The sequence below is a fragment of the Phoxinus phoxinus genome (genome assembly GCF_949152265.1).
Source record: "Phoxinus phoxinus genome assembly, chromosome: 1".
Taxonomy (NCBI): Eukaryota; Metazoa; Chordata; class Actinopteri; order Cypriniformes; family Leuciscidae; genus Phoxinus; species Phoxinus phoxinus.
Window position 1 is genome coordinate 7,327,158 of NC_136876.1, and position 16,563 is coordinate 7,343,720.

The 16,563-nt window shown below is 42.1% G+C and overlaps 1 protein-coding gene across 3 annotated transcripts in view; it reads right to left on the minus strand.

Moving 5' to 3' along the window:
- Positions 1–1,671: 1,671 nt before the first annotated feature.
- The window catches only part of LOC307000301 (uncharacterized protein), a 220,438-nt gene continuing 205,546 nt past the window's right edge, over positions 1,672–16,563 (minus strand). For 2 of the 3 annotated variants that reach the window (XM_079615767.1, XM_079615766.1), the window contains 5 exons: positions 6,372–6,467; positions 5,911–6,141; positions 5,809–5,831; positions 2,500–2,618; positions 1,674–2,216 (listed from right to left, as the gene is read on the minus strand). In XM_079615767.1, the coding sequence (XP_079471893.1) occupies positions 1,981–2,216; positions 2,500–2,618; positions 5,809–5,831; positions 5,911–6,141; positions 6,372–6,467 (705 nt within the window). In that variant the 3' untranslated portion in view covers positions 1,674–1,980. Of the gene's footprint in view, positions 2,217–2,499; positions 2,619–5,808; positions 5,832–5,910; positions 6,142–6,371; positions 6,468–16,563 lie in introns of all 3 variants that reach the window. The other variant, XM_079615765.1, reaches the window with a different exon arrangement.

Sequence of the window (16,563 nt, forward strand, 5' to 3'; positions counted from 1 at the left end):
CGGCCCTCCAGGACCGAGTTTGGTGACCCGTGATAGACCATGGCAGCGCCTAGGGGGAGATTAATGGTAATTCAAAGGGAAAACACTACATTGTACTCTCGGACTATTACTCCAGATATTTGGAAATCATACTTACGCTTAACACCACAGCTGAACAAGTTCCCATCAAGCTCAAAGCAACACTCGCATGATTCGGCATCCCAGAAGTAATCGTTTTGGATAATGGGACGCAATTCACAAGCGAAACATTCCAGTCATCGAGCCATGTGTTCAATTGTTGAGCATGTAACTTCAAGTTTGCATCATCCCTTGAGCAATGGACTTGCAGAACGTGCAGTCCACTCAGCAAAGGCCACCCTAAGGCAAAAAGACTCAGTGCTAGCATCAACTGGAGTAAGCCTGACAGAGCTTCTGATGGGACGGAGACTCAGGAATACATTTCTGACTGCACATGAAAATAATGAAGATTGCCTTTGTTTTCAGGAAAATTGTACATTTGACATGAGTGATGGAGAAGCTGGAAGAGATGAACACACACATCTCAGCTCTTTCACACACAATCAGACACATGGAGGAGATGATGAAAGCCAATGACGTCTGCTTTCTGAAGGTCTGATTTCAGATCATTGGTTCATTGATTTGAGTTCTTGATAATAAATGGTCATCAATAAAAAAAATTTACAGTGTAGAATATTTGATTTAGTATTTTACATCAATCAATTCTTCTTCAAATAAACAATTAGGATGGAGATACTTTTTTTAGGATTATTTCTTATTGTTGATATTTTAACAATAAGAGTATTTCTTACTGTTTCTTATTATTGGTCATGTTGTAATTAAGCTATTGATGTTTTGAGTCAGTTGCTCTAGATCAGTGGTTCCCAACCTTTTTTTGTCTGAGACCCCCTTTTTCCCAATACATTTTTTTAGGGCCCCCCTTTACATTTAATGATATTATCGCTCTTGTAAGCTTGCAGCAAGGATGACAAAATATGTTGTTTTCAAACAAACGGTATGTACTATGACCAGATATGTTTATGCACAAATAATAGCCTATAATATTGAAAATACAATAACAAAAACATCAGTAGACACTTTGTAATTTAAAAACGTAAGCCTAGGAGTAGCCTATCTGGCCCTATGACATGCAATAACACAAATATTCACACTGGTGTGTAGAAAAAAGAAAAAAAAAGAATATAGGCTAATACTAAATGACTGCTGTATGGGACCTCAATACTTGCATGTTATTTGTGAGGCTTTATCAATGTGAGCGATAATAAACTTGTGTTTAACAGAATAATGCGTCTTTCGGTAGAACATTGTAGCCGGAACTACTTCTCTCTGTGTACGTCTACGCAGGTCCTGGGCTACTCCACATCCGAACCAGTGTAAAATAGTCCCAATGTAAACACTTATTATAGGAGTACCATAGTGGCTCAGGATAAGACAAAAACACGGATTGGAAAATGGATTCATGAAGAACTTGCTCATTATATAAATTTTGAACAGAAAAAGTTAAGAACTTTTATTTAATGCTTATTGCTCAAAACTTTTCAAAATATGACGCGACCCCCCACAGAGCTCGCTGAGGCCCCCTTGTGGGCCGCGACCCCCCTGTTGGGAACCGATGCTCTAGATGACCTCTAGATATCAATAAAGCTGCTCACAGGGACTGAAAAGTAATTTAATTAGCAAGTGAAGTGATGGATAGATCAGTTTATATGTTTATTATGGCTTCATTTGGATCTATTTCAATGGGGGAAAAAAAAAAACACAGAAAAAAACCCCAAAACATTTCTATTACTTTATCATGCCAAAACATTTAAGCTTTCACTATGAAAATGGCACTGAAATCACATCATCACATAAAATTAACTACAAAAAACTGTTCATGGGATTATCAATATTAGTTGATCTTGGTCAGAGATTTCAAATCAAGCTTCTGATCACACACTCCAGACATCAGTGATATAGAATTCACGTCCCTTCCTCTTGTTTGATGCTGTAGTTACTCCAAGAGTCCTCTTTAACCTCCACATCCCAGCAGTGTGTTCCTGAGTTAAAACCCTCTGAACCCACAACACTGGGACCAAAGTTAAACCTCTCTGGATCACCAGGAACGGGTTTATTGTTCTCACTGTTTCTCACACTGGTCCGATCATCAGACAGGACGAGATCTGGATTCACAGAGTTTGGATCCAGAATCACAGGAGCTGATGAGACACAATCAACAGATGCTTTTATTCTGATCAAGAGTGAAGCCAACACAGATTATTATGAATTATAGTAAAGATGTGCTTGATAAACTGATATTTACAAAATCAATCAAAACTGAACTGTAGAGGTCTGCTGTATCACCCTAACTGTATATATCATGTTCTTTTCTTGTTTACGGCTCATTTTGGTGCAGTAGCTCATATGGTTATTCACACATAATGCAAAAATCTTTCCACCCATCCATCATTTACAGCTCAGATCTCCTGCAGTCAGACTCACTCTTTTGGACGATGTCCTGCATCTTCTTCCAGACTCTGAACGGCAGGTTGCCCAAGTATCGTGGCTCATGAATCAAAGCTCCAGAAGGCATCTGTGGATCCGGCTGTGAGATCTGGACTCTGGAAGAACATTCAGGAGTCAGAACTGCAGTGGCTTTGGGTCAGAACCAGTATGGCAAGCCGTTTTAGCTTAAATTGTACCCAGCATTACTCGTCGTAATTGCATTTTTACTAGTAAGAATTCAATTGTAGAGCTCTCCAATTCAATTCTTACTAGTAACAATTAAAATTAGAGATCTCTCAAATTCAATTATTACTAGTAAAAATTACAATTAGAGAGCTCTACAATTCAATTCCTACTAATAATAATGTAATTGCAGAGCTCTGTAATTGAATTATAGAGCTCTGCAATTGCATACTTACTAGTAAGAATTCAATTAGAGAGCTCTACAATTCAATTCTTACTAGTAGCAATTACAATTAGAGAGCTCTATAATTCAATTATTACTAGTAAAAATTACAATTCAGAGCTCTACAATTAAATTATTACTGGTAATAATTGCATTAGAGAGCTCTTTAATTAAATTACAGAGCTCTGCAATTGCATTATTACTAGTAAGAATTTAATTAGAGAGCTCTCTAAATCAGTTTTTACTAGTAATAACTGCATTAGAGAGCTCTCTAATTGAATTGTTACTAGTAATAATGCAATTGCAGAGCTCTGTAATTTAATTAGATTGTAATTATTACTAGTAAAAACTGAATTAGAGAGCTCTACAATTCAATTCTTACTAGTAACAATTACAATTGGAGAGCTCTTTAATGCAATTATTACTAGTAAAAACTTGTATTCATTAGATGCAAAACAGATTGCACCCATTTCATACTTTTCAAAATAAAAGCCCTGTTAGGCGTGGTTAGATATAACAAATTGCATTCATATAGGCTACTGTTATGACGACGACTGAGGGATAGGAGCCAACATCTTCAACCATGTTTTTAATTGAAAAACATATATTTCTGGTATATAACCTGTGTTCTTTCCATACCGTATAAAGGTTCTTTTAATGACTTAACTTCCTTCCATTTTGTTCTCTCGGATGTGTCATTGCTTGTGTTGCACGAGTGCCCACTACTGGCTGATACCTTGGAATGGGTTGGAAATGTAATGGCCTCAGCACTTAATCACTTGGAATTCGCTATGGAGATTTGTTATTTCGTTTTTTTCATTGTATTTGTTTTACGCACCATTCGATAGGCCTGTATAAATGGTTGAGCTGTTGGATAAAATAATGATAATAATAATAATAATTACACAAATGAAAACGTGTACACAATGAAATAACTGTTTAAAAAAGTTATCTTAGTAGTTTTTTTTTAATGCTTCAACTTTACAAACATGGTAATCCCAGAATATAACAAATCATGTACAACCTTAGGTTGTTCATAATCCGTAACAAAATGATCCAAAGCTGGAGTTAAACGCAGTCATGCGCGGTCACTTTTGATGTTGTTTTTTTGTTTCAGGGCGCGCATTTATCCGGTGCCGCGCCCCTTTCATTAAACAGAGAACAAATGGAAGCGTTATCCGTGATTAATGCAGTCAGAAGAAAGATTTAATCTATTAAAAGAAATTTTATTCGTGGGAACTGCACGCTTTATGATTTAAGGGTGATCGACTCGTTGCAGAGAATAAGCCATGATGATTTGGAGAAATACAGTGATCTCCTTGACAGCCTATTACGGACAGCCATCACCTCCTGACTGCTGCAACTCTTGTCGAACACGCGAAACTGCGCTTAAAACGCGATCAAATGCAGATAATGCAGCCTGCTGTGTTCCGTCGCCACCTTGTACTTCGTCCATTTTGATAATGTCTGTGCGCCAATTTTTCCCGCCTGCCTATTTATACCTGCCAGATGAATAAACATGAGGCACTATTATCATAATGAGATGGCACTGAATAGTGAGCTCTCTAATTCAACTGTTACTAGTAGGAATAGCTATTGTAGAGCTCTCTAACTGAATTGTTACTAGTAAGAATTTATTTCGAGAGCTCTCTAATTGTAATTATTACAATTTACAATTAGTAACAATTTAATTAAAGATCTCTGCAATTGAGTTGTTACTAGTAATAATTGAATTTAAAAGCTCTGCAATTGAGTGGTTACTAGTAAGAATTTAATTGGAGAGCTCTCTAATTGTAATTCTTACTAGTAACAATTGAAATAGAGAGCTCTCTAATTGAATTAAAGACCTCTGCAATTGAGTTGTTTCTAGTAAGAATGCAATTGCAGAGCTCTTGAATTCAATTCTTACTAGTATCAATTACAATTAAAGAGCTCTACAATTCAATTATTACTAGTAAGAATGCAATTGTAGAGGTCTTCAATTAAATTAGAGAGCTCTCTAATTGAATTGTTACTAGTAAGAATGCAATTGCAGAGCTCTTTAATTCAATTCTTACTAGTAACAATTACAATTAAAGAGCTCTACAATTCAATTATTACTAGTAACAATTACAATTAGAGAGCTCTCTAATTAAATTGTTACTAGTAAGAATGCAATTGCAGAGCTCTTTAATTCAATTACAGAGCTCTGCAATTATACATATCTTTAATTCGTTTTTTACTAGTAAAAATTCAATTAGAGAGCTCTGTAATTGCATTCTTACTAGTAATAATTGAATTGTAGAGCTCTCTAATTGTAATTGTTACTAGTAATAATTGAATTGTAGAGCTCTTTAATTGTAATTGTTACTAGTAATAATTGAAATGTAGAGCTCTCTAATTGAATTGTTACTAGTAATAATTGAATTGTAGAGCTCTTTAATTGTAATTGTTACTAGTAATAATTCAATTGTAGAGCTCTGTAATTGGAATTCTTACTAGTAACAATTCAATTGTAGAGCTCCATAATTAAAAATGAATGGAAGTCAATGGAGACATATGACTCGTAAAAAATAATTTGTAGAGCTCTCTAATTGGAATTGTTACTAGTAATAAATTAATTGTAGAGCTCTCTAATTGGAATGGTTACTAGTAATAATTTAATTAGAGAGCTCTCTAATTTTAATTGTTACTAGTAAGAATTTAATTGTAGAGCTCTCTAATTGTAATTTTTACTAGTAATAATTGAATTTGAGAGATCTCTAATTTTAATTGTTACTAGTAAGAATTGAATTGGAGAGCTCTACAATTGAATTCTTACTAGTAAAAATGCAATTACGACGAGTAATGCTGGGTACAATTTAAGCTAAAACGGCTTGCCATAGAACCAGAGAGACCAGAGACAGGAGTAGATCACTCACCTTTCCATTGAGACTGGAAACTCCTGCAGAAAAAAACACACCATTTATCATCAAGAACTCAAATCAATGAACCAATAATCAACCAATGATCTGAAATCAGACCTTCAGAAAGCAGACGTCATTGGCTTCCATCATCTCCTCCATGTGTTTGATTGTGTGTGAAAGAGCTGAGATGTGTGTGTTCATCTCTTCCAGCTTCTCTTTCATCATCTGCTTCTTCTGCTCCTCTTCCTCCCTCAGTGCAGTGACTGTAGCTTCTTCTTCATCTCTGAGAAACTGATGAAGCTTCTCAAACTGCTGTTTAATCTGACGCTCTGTGTGCTCAGCTTGACACTGAAATCACATCACATTCACTTCAATCATATCATTTGACGCACATCAACCGTTCACATCATTCCTATTCAAGATAAACTTGGATACCCGACACATAAGGGAACCAGAAGCAGATCACTGCTTGTCATTTACAGAAATAATAAACTGGAATCCATTATATCAAATCATAAAATATCAATAAAATGATCCTACAGCTGTGATGAAATTGACTCTCGTTTCGGTTTCCTCACCTTGATGTGTTGAACTCTTTTCTCAAACTCTCCTTTCTTTTTTTCATTGTGTTGAAGTTTTTCTTGTAAGGACTTCAGTGCTGTATTGAGCTCCTCCTAGAATTAAAAATACATAAAACAACAGATTACAGTTAAGACAAGACAATACAGTCATCATTGCTTTGCACTAAAAAAAGATTCACCGGCAAGGATGTTGCTGCTGGTAAGATTGCACCTAAAATCAACCATTTATCGGATCATCAAGACCTTCAAGGAGAGAGGTTCAATTGTTGTGAAGAAGGCTTCAGGGTGCCCAAGAAAGTCCAGCAAGTGTCAGGACCAACTCCTAAAGTTGATTAAAGGAACACCACTTTTTTGGAAAAGGCTCATTTTCCAACTCACCGAGAGTTAAAGAGTTGAGTTTTACCGTTTTTGAATCCATTCAGCCGATCTCCGGGTCTGGCGGTAGCACTTTTAGCATAGCTTAGCATAGATCATTGAATCTTATTAGACCATTAGCATCTCTCTCAAAAAAATGACCAAAGAGTTTCGATATTTTTCCTATTTAAAACTTGACTCTTCTGTCAACTGTTTAACTTTAAGGGAGCTGGAAAATGAGCCTATTTCCAAAAAAAAAGTGGAGTGTTCCTTTAAGCTGAGGCATTGGGGAAAAGATTGGGGATGTGGGAGTGAGGCGAAGACTTTCAGAAGATTGCCTGGTGTTACAAAGGTAGCGCAAAGGCGCCATCTAGTGGCCATTAGTGGATGCGCCGGAAGCGATTGCTCACACGAAATGCGCGTGAAATGCGCGTGATGAATAACAGCTGCGCTCCTCAGAGAGTAAGTCTGTTCTAGAAGTCACGGTGCGGTGTTCGCATTGAACAATAATAACTGTGTACGTCCTTGCGAGAAAAGTGAGTTTAATTCATTCTTTATTTGTTCAAGATTGATAATATATGTAAATATGGGTCATAAATCCACTCGAGAGAAATGACGAGTTAGCTGTGTAGTTGGCAAAGAGTGAACGTCATTGTAGAATGCTTATGCATGTTATTTGTAATTGATTTAAGTTTCGTGCTTATATTATTCAAACAGATATATCATTATTGTTTACATTATTTGTTCTGTAGCGATTTATGTTAAGGAACGGTGACTCACGTGTTATAATTCACATGTTTTGTGTATCATGTTAGATATAATGTTAAGCTAATGGATAGACTTCATCTATAATGCTACTACACACAATGTTACATTTATTATTGTTTTGTTTATTTTCAGCTACACTACACTACACTGTATTCATACACTCGAATACCTGATGTAACCATACCATTCCTGTTAATCTGAATGGAGAGGCAACTACTGCTTTCAAGTCAGCATCTGTGATTAATGTCTAATGTATGTCTGTGCTGCCAAAGATAATTCAGTAAAATGTTTAATCTGATATCTGCCTCCTGTCCTGCGTTCTGACCGACGCTCCAAGGCGAGAACTATAGCCTCCTAAGCACCTGTGGTCCTTACTCTAAAACATTTGGTCCTTCGAGCCGGATAACAGTGCTTACCTTGGTTAAGGATGGCTACTTCTAAAGAAATGAGTGAAGCCCTTTCAGAATCTGTGCGTCCGAAACGGCAAGTCAGATTGCCAACCTACTTGTCAGACTACCAAGTGAATATAACAGGCCACAGACAACTGACTTCCTCTTATACAGAAGAAACTGCAGCACAGACTACATTCAGACTCGAAGAGGAGTACAAGGCAGGTAGTGATGAAACAGCCAGAATGGGGTACTCAGCGGGTTCAGCAGGGGCCAGACCTGGAAGTCGGTATGTAGAAAGAGATGAGTGGGGAGCCTTTTGTACTGAATTAGAGGACATTCAAGCTCAAGTTGGCCAAGATACTAAGCTCATACAAAGTTTACGTGATCAAGTGCGCCATCATGTGTTATCCAAACACCGTGGGACTTTGGAGGAAACCTCAAGTGCAGATACTCGCCTATCACTGGACCATGGCCGAGCCTTTTTCCCTGAAGCAAGGCAGCCACTCTCACACCCTTCTCACTTATCATCACCAGCTTCCTTCTCTGAATCATCCCAAGTCGCACCGCTCCGGTCCCAAGTATCAGCAGTGTCCTTGGCTGAGTCCCATTCAGTTTCCCATCTCACACCACAGAGACCTAGAACGACAGTGGACAGTCCTCAAGAGGATGAGTCATGGCCTGAACCACCACCTCCGGTATGTGATGATGTCCCTTACAGAGCTAGGAAAGAGCGTAAATTCCCAGTCACTTACGTTACTTCTGTTAGTTATTCAAACCCAGTGAAACTATCAGCAGAGAGATTAGTAGCACAGCCCTACTACGGACAGCATGCTCCAGTCGAGGGAAACGCATTCCATGAACAAGCATTCAGGTCTCACAGAGGGGATATCATGATAAACCCTATGCTACACAATATTCGGGGTCAGGGCAGTCCACCATATCATTCCCTCATCTGCCCTCCGACCAATGCTCCATATTTAATGCCTCATTCTGCACCCTGGCTGGACATTCCTTCGCCACATCAGCAACAAACTGTGTATGCTCCACAATCGGTGCAGCAGAGTGACCCATGGCTTACACACCCAGAAATGCCATACAATCAGCCAAAACACCAGCCTTATGAGATCGTTCCCTCATCGCTGCCGGCACAGGAGAAAGTCTATCTAGGCCCTAAACCACGAATTCCCATGTTGATTCATCGAGACCCTGCGGAGTTCGCCAGGCTGAAGATGTCATTGGAGAATCTACTGCCAGCTGGTGCTACCGAGCTCTTTAAATACCAAATATTGGTTGACCATCTTAAATTAGAGGAAGCCTCTCTTATTGCTGACTCTTACCTGAACTCAATCACTCCATATTCTGACACAATGACCGCCTTAAATGAGAGGTTTGGTCAGCCGCATCAGTTAGCACTTAAAAGAATAGCACAGGTCATGGATGCTCCTGATATCAAGCGAGGGGATCATGAAGCATTTCAAAGATTCGCACTGCAGATCAGAGCTCTTGTTGGGATGCTGGAAACCCTTGGCGTAGAGGGAGAAGTGGAATTGAAATGTGGCTCACACGTTGCCAGATTGCTTGGTAAACTACCTCCAGAGTTGTGTGCAGACTTTCGCAGACACCTATATTATCAGTCTGATTCAGTGTATACATTACCTGAATTCTCCAAGTGGCTCCAGTACGAAGCATGGTGTCAGGGCTATACCGAACCACCCATCAAACGATATTATGAGAGTCGAGCAAAGCCAGCCCGCTTCACAAGACCAGCCACTATCCTCCATGGTGCCAAAGCTGCCTCAGAGTCGAAAGGCCCAGAACCAGGACATAAAGCATCCACCTCAGGCAAGAAAAGAGGAAAAGTGCAACCATATTGTCCATATTGCGAAAGCTCTGAACATTTCTTAAGTCAGTGCGCTACTTTCCAGACTTTTACTCCTGAGCAAATCCGTAATTGGATTACTGAGAACAAGAGGTGCATAAGATGTGGTCGTTCTCATGCTGTTACAGACTGCACTCTCAAGAAACCCTGCAGCATTTGTCAAAACAAACATCTCCTGATACTGCATGCAGTAAATTCTAAGGCAAGTAGAGAGGGCATATGCATGTTGAGCTCCGCAGTTGGCACTGCTTATCTAAATCGACCCACTGACTGCAGCCGTGTATTGCTGAAGGTGGTAAAAGTTCGTTTGCAGTATCATGAACAAGCTCTGGAGACTTATGCTGTACTCGACGACGGTTCAGAGAGGACCATACTTTTATGCGAGGCAGCAAATAAGCTTGGCCTGCGTGGAATTCCTGAGGAACTGGCCTTGAGAACAATCAGGCAAGAAACCCAAGTACTTCAAGGAGCTTCTGTCTCTTTCAGTGTTTCCCCTGCTTCACAGCCAAAACAGAATTACCACATTGGTGGAGCCTTCACTGCTCAGAATCTGGCACTGACTGATCACTCCTACCAACTAGCTGTCTTGCAGAAAAGGTATAAACACCTCAGAGGCTTGCCACTTGAGCCCTTTGATAAAGTTCAACCTCTTCTTCTCATTGGAGCTGACCAGTCCCATTTGATCACTCCAATAGAACCAGTGCTTTGTGGACCACCAGGAGGACCGGTCGCTATACGGACCAGGTTGGGGTGGACACTACAAGGCCCAGCTAGAGGTCTATCACAGCATCTTAGATCTCAGAACTGTTATCTGACCTCATTAAACACTGAAACAGCTGAACTTTTGAGAAATGTGGAGAAGTTGTGGCAGGTGGACACGCTACCATTCAAGTCCGAGAAACAGGCAACTCGATCGCGAGAGGATCAGGAGGCACTTTCACTTCTGGAAAGTAAGACAATCCGTGTGGAGCATAATAAGATCCAGCATTATGCGACCCCTCTGCTACGGAAGAGAAATCGCTCCCCTTTCCATGCCACCAAAGATGCTGTCATGCCAAGCCTCTGAGGTACAGAGAAGCGTCTCGCTAGAGACGATGACAAAGCCTCAGCGTACATCGCAGAAATGAGCAAGCTTGTACTGGCAGGCTCTGTACGTAAGCTAACTGAGGAAGAAGCTGCGCAGAGTGAAGAATCATGGTTCATTCCCCATCATCTAGTGCAACATAATGGGAAGAACCGCCTAGTATTCAACTGTTCTTACCAATTCCAGGGCTGCAACCTCAATGAATCTCTCCTTCCTGGGCCTACCCTTGGCCCATCACTCCTGGGGGTCTTGCTTCGCTTTCGAGAGCATGCTATTGCAATAAGCGGGGACATTAAGGCCATGTTTCACCAGGTATGCCTTCTGCCTGAGGACAAGCCCCTTCTTCGGTTTGTGTGGAGAAATCTCTGCCGTGATGCGTCTCCTGTGGTCTATGAGTGGCAGGTTCTGCCGTTTGGTACCACATGTTCACCTTGTTGTGCTACTTTCGCCCTCCAAAAACACGTGCACGATCACAGCACAGAGGGAGAAGATGTCAGGAATTCAGTAGACAGGTGTTTCTACGTAGACAACTGTTTACAGAGTCTGTCATCAAAAGCTGATGCTAAAGATTTGCTCGATAAGTTACGTGTCCTGATGGCATCAGGGGGCTTCGAGATCCGCCAATGGGCCAGCAACGCCCCTGACATCCTTAGCCATCTCCCTCAAGAAGCACGCTCCGATAACGCTGAAATGTGGCTTACCCAAGATTCTTCTGATGTTCAAGAGTCTACCTTAGGACTAAGATGGCACTGCCCTGCAGATATCATCGGCTATAAACATCGACTGGAGGATTACGGCCCAACTACAATGCGCACTGTGTACCGTACATTGGCCAGACAGTATGACCCTTTGGGGCTAATATTGCCATATACAACTCGGGCTAAGGTGATTGTACAGCGACTCTGGGATAAACAACGTGAATGGGATGACCCATTACTGCCTGAGGAGCTGCTCCAAGCCTGGAATACATGGATAGCAGAACTGCCTGAATTATCTCGCATCACCTTACCTCGCTGCTATGTTCCCACATCTATGGACCAGCCAGAGGTGGTACGAGACGTCCATGTGTTCTGTGACGCATCTGAGAGAGCATATGGATCAGTGGCCTACCTACGCTCTGAGGACGCTGAAGGTGGTGTCCACTTGGCATTCCTGCTGGCCAGATCTCGAGTTGCGCCGAAAAGACAACAATCCATGCCAAGACTGGAGCTTTGTGCAGCGGTTACTGGAGCCCAACTTGCGAAGCTGATAATCAGTGAGCTCACCTTACCTATCAGGAATACCATCTTGTGGTCCGACTCGACCACTGTCCTGACATGGCTCCAGTCAGACTCGTGTCGGTTTAAGGTCTTTGTGGGAACTAGGATTGCTGAAATCCAAGCGCTCACAGATCGGTGGGCATGGAGGTACGTGAGATCAACACTTAACCCGGCAGATGATCTGACCAGGGGTAAATCCTTGGTGGAACTAGCACAACCGAATAGGTGGTGTCAAGGTCCATCTTTCCTTTTACAAACCCCTGCCGAGTGGCCAGAGGCTCCAGCAGGGACAGGTGGAGAAGATCCGACAGAGCTACGACGTTCCTTGTTCTGCCATTACATCTCAAGTTCTGATAGGTACGTCCCTGATCCCAGCAGGTATGCTACATGGAGTGAATTAGTGGAGGCCACAGTAAACACCCTTCGGCATGAGGAAGCGGAGCAAACTGCTCCATCTAGTGCAAGAACTTATCAGCAGGCAGTCTCCCTCCTCCTTAAACGGTCCCAGCTCGACAGTTTCTTAGAGGACTATAACCTTCTCAAAGCCAATAAACCAGTTTCTTCCAGTAGCCGTCTTATTGTTCTGGCTCCGGAATTTGATGCAACGGAGGAGGTCATTCGAGTTGTTGGACGCCTCCGAAGAGCAGAGGATTTGGATCCTAAATTCAAACATCCTATTGTACTGGATCCAAGCCACTGCATCACCAAACGGTTAATCCAAGATTTTGACCAGAGATTAGGCCATCCTGGACCAGAGCGAGTCTTCGCTGAACTCCGACGGTCGTACTGGATATTGAGAGGGCGTGAGGCTGTTCGGAAGCATCAACATGCGTGTCTGGAGTGCCGGAAGTTAAGATCCAAACCTGTTTTGCCGAAGATGGCTGACTTGCCTCCTGCACGACTGCGCTTGTTCAAGCCAGCGTTCTATTCCACTGGGATGGACTGCTTCGGGCCATTCCATGTGAAGATTGGTAGGCGTACAGAAAAGAGATGGGGCATCATATTCAAATGTCTTACCACTCGAGCAGTGCATCTTGATGTACTTACCTCTATCGACACAGATGCCTTCTTGATGGCAGTACGGAGGTTTACTGCACGTCGTGGTACCCCTGCTGAACTTTACTCTGATCAGGGGACAAATTTCAGAGGGGGAGAAAGAGAGTTGAGAGAAGCTTTCACTGTCATGAACCCTAACCTGCAAGGGTTGCTGGCGAAATCAACAGATCAACTTCCTTTTTAATCCTCCAGCAGCTCCACACTTTGGAGGAGTGTGGGAGCGAGAGATTCGCTCTGTAAAAGCAGCACTTAGCACCACAATTGGAGCACAAAGTGTTCCTGAGGAAGTACTGAGAACAGTTCTAATTGAAGTGGAGGCGATCTTGAATTCCAAACCGTTGGGGTATGTGTCAGCTAACATCTCAGATGTTGACCCAATAACACCAAATCATCTTTTGATGGGGCGGCCCAGTAGTTCATTGCCGCAAGTTGTCTACCAAGACTCTGAACGCCTAAGTCGCAGACGGTGGAGACAAAGCCAGATACTAGTGGATCATTTCTGGGCCAAGTTCATCCGCTACTACTTACCAGGTCTTCAGCTCAGGCAAAAATGGCAAAGGACTACTGAGGACCTTACTAAAGGGGTCTGTTGTAATGATGGTTGATAACCAATTACCAAGGGCTCTATGGTTGGTAGGCAGAGTGGTAAAGGTGTTTCCAAGCACTGATGGACATGTGAGAGCCGCTGAGGTAAAAGTTAATGACAAGAGCTTCATCAGACCTGTGGTAAAGCTAATTCAGCTGCCTGAATTGCCCAAAGAGGATTAATAGTCAATTGGAACACATTTACCTTATAAATGTGGGGGCGGCTGTTACAAAGGTAGCGCAAAGGCGCCATCTAGTGGCCATTAGTGGATGCGCCGGAAGCGATTGCTCACGCGAAATGCGCGTGATGAATAACAGCTGCGCTCCTCAGAGAGTAAGTCTGTTCTAGAAGTCACGGTGCGGTGTTCGCATTGAACAATAATAACTGTGTACGTCCTTGCGAGAAAAGTGAGTTTAATTCATTCTTTATTTGTTCAAGATTGATAATATATGTAAATATGGGTCATAAATCCACTCGAGAGAAATGACGAGTTAGCTGTGTAGTTGGCAAAGAGTGAACGTCATTGTAGAATGCTTATGCATGTTATTTGTAATTGATTTAAGTTTCGTGCTTATATTATTCAAACAGATATATCATTATTGTTTACATTATTTGTTCTGTAGCGATTTATGTTAAGGAACGGTGACTCACGTGTTATAATTCACATGTTTTGTGTATCATGTTAGATATAATGTTAAGCTAATGGATAGACTTCATCTATAATGCTACTACACACAATGTTACATTTATTATTGTTTTGTTTATTTTCAGCTACACTACACTACACTGTATTCATACACTCGAATACCTGATGTAACCATACCATTCCTGTTAATCTGAATGGAGAGGCAACTACTGCTTTCAAGTCAGCATCTGTGATTAATGTCTAATGTATGTCTGTGCTGCCAAAGATAATTCAGTAAAATGTTTAATCTGATATCTGCCTCCTGTCCTGCGTTCTGACCGACGCTCCAAGGCGAGAACTATAGCCTCCTAAGCACCTGTGGTCCTTACTCTAAAACATTTGGTCCTTCGAGCCGGATAACAGTGCTTACCTTGGTTAAGGATGGCTACTTCTAAAGAAATGAGTGAAGCCCTTTCAGAATCTGTGCGTCCGAAACGGCAAGTCAGATTGCCAACCTACTTGTCAGACTACCAAGTGAATATAACAGGCCACAGACAACTGACTTCCTCTTATACAGAAGAAACTGCAGCACAGACTACATTCAGACTCGAAGAGGAGTACAAGGCAGGTAGTGATGAAACAGCCAGAATGGGGTACTCAGCGGGTTCAGCAGGGGCCAGACCTGGAAGTCGGTATGTAGAAAGAGATGAGTGGGGAGCCTTTTGTACTGAATTAGAGGACATTCAAGCTCAAGTTGGCCAAGATACTAAGCTCATACAAAGTTTACGTGATCAAGTGCGCCATCATGTGTTATCCAAACACCGTGGGACTTTGGAGGAAACCTCAAGTGCAGATACTCGCCTATCACTGGACCATGGCCGAGCCTTTTTCCCTGAAGCAAGGCAGCCACTCTCACACCCTTCTCACTTATCATCACCAGCTTCCTTCTCTGAATCATCCCAAGTCGCACCGCTCCGGTCCCAAGTATCAGCAGTGTCCTTGGCTGAGTCCCATTCAGTTTCCCATCTCACACCACAGAGACCTAGAACGACAGTGGACAGTCCTCAAGAGGATGAGTCATGGCCTGAACCACCACCTCCGGTATGTGATGATGTCCCTTACAGAGCTAGGAAAGAGCGTAAATTCCCAGTCACTTACGTTACTTCTGTTAGTTATTCAAACCCAGTGAAACTATCAGCAGAGAGATTAGTAGCACAGCCCTACTACGGACAGCATGCTCCAGTCGAGGGAAACGCATTCCATGAACAAGCATTCAGGTCTCACAGAGGGGATATCATGATAAACCCTATGCTACACAATATTCGGGGTCAGGGCAGTCCACCATATCATTCCCTCATCTGCCCTCCGACCAATGCTCCATATTTAATGCCTCATTCTGCACCCTGGCTGGACATTCCTTCGCCACATCAGCAACAAACTGTGTATGCTCCACAATCGGTGCAGCAGAGTGACCCATGGCTTACACACCCAGAAATGCCATACAATCAGCCAAAACACCAGCCTTATGAGATCGTTCCCTCATCGCTGCCGGCACAGGAGAAAGTCTATCTAGGCCCTAAACCACGAATTCCCATGTTGATTCATCGAGACCCTGCGGAGTTCGCCAGGCTGAAGATGTCATTGGAGAATCTACTGCCAGCTGGTGCTACCGAGCTCTTTAAATACCAAATATTGGTTGACCATCTTAAATTAGAGGAAGCCTCTCTTATTGCTGACTCTTACCTGAACTCAATCACTCCATATTCTGACACAATGACCGCCTTAAATGAGAGGTTTGGTCAGCCGCATCAGTTAGCACTTAAAAGAATAGCACAGGTCATGGATGCTCCTGATATCAAGCGAGGGGATCATGAAGCATTTCAAAGATTCGCACTGCAGATCAGAGCTCTTGTTGGGATGCTGGAAACCCTTGGCGTAGAGGGAGAAGTGGAATTGAAATGTGGCTCACACGTTGCCAGATTGCTTGGTAAACTACCTCCAGAGTTGTGTGCAGACTTTCGCAGACACCTATATTATCAGTCTGATTCAGTGTATACATTACCTGAATTCTCCAAGTGGCTCCAGTACGAAGCATGGTGTCAGGGCTATACCGAACCACCCATCAAACGATATTATGAGAGTCGAGCAAAGCCAGCCCGCTTCACAAGACCAGCCACTATCCTCCA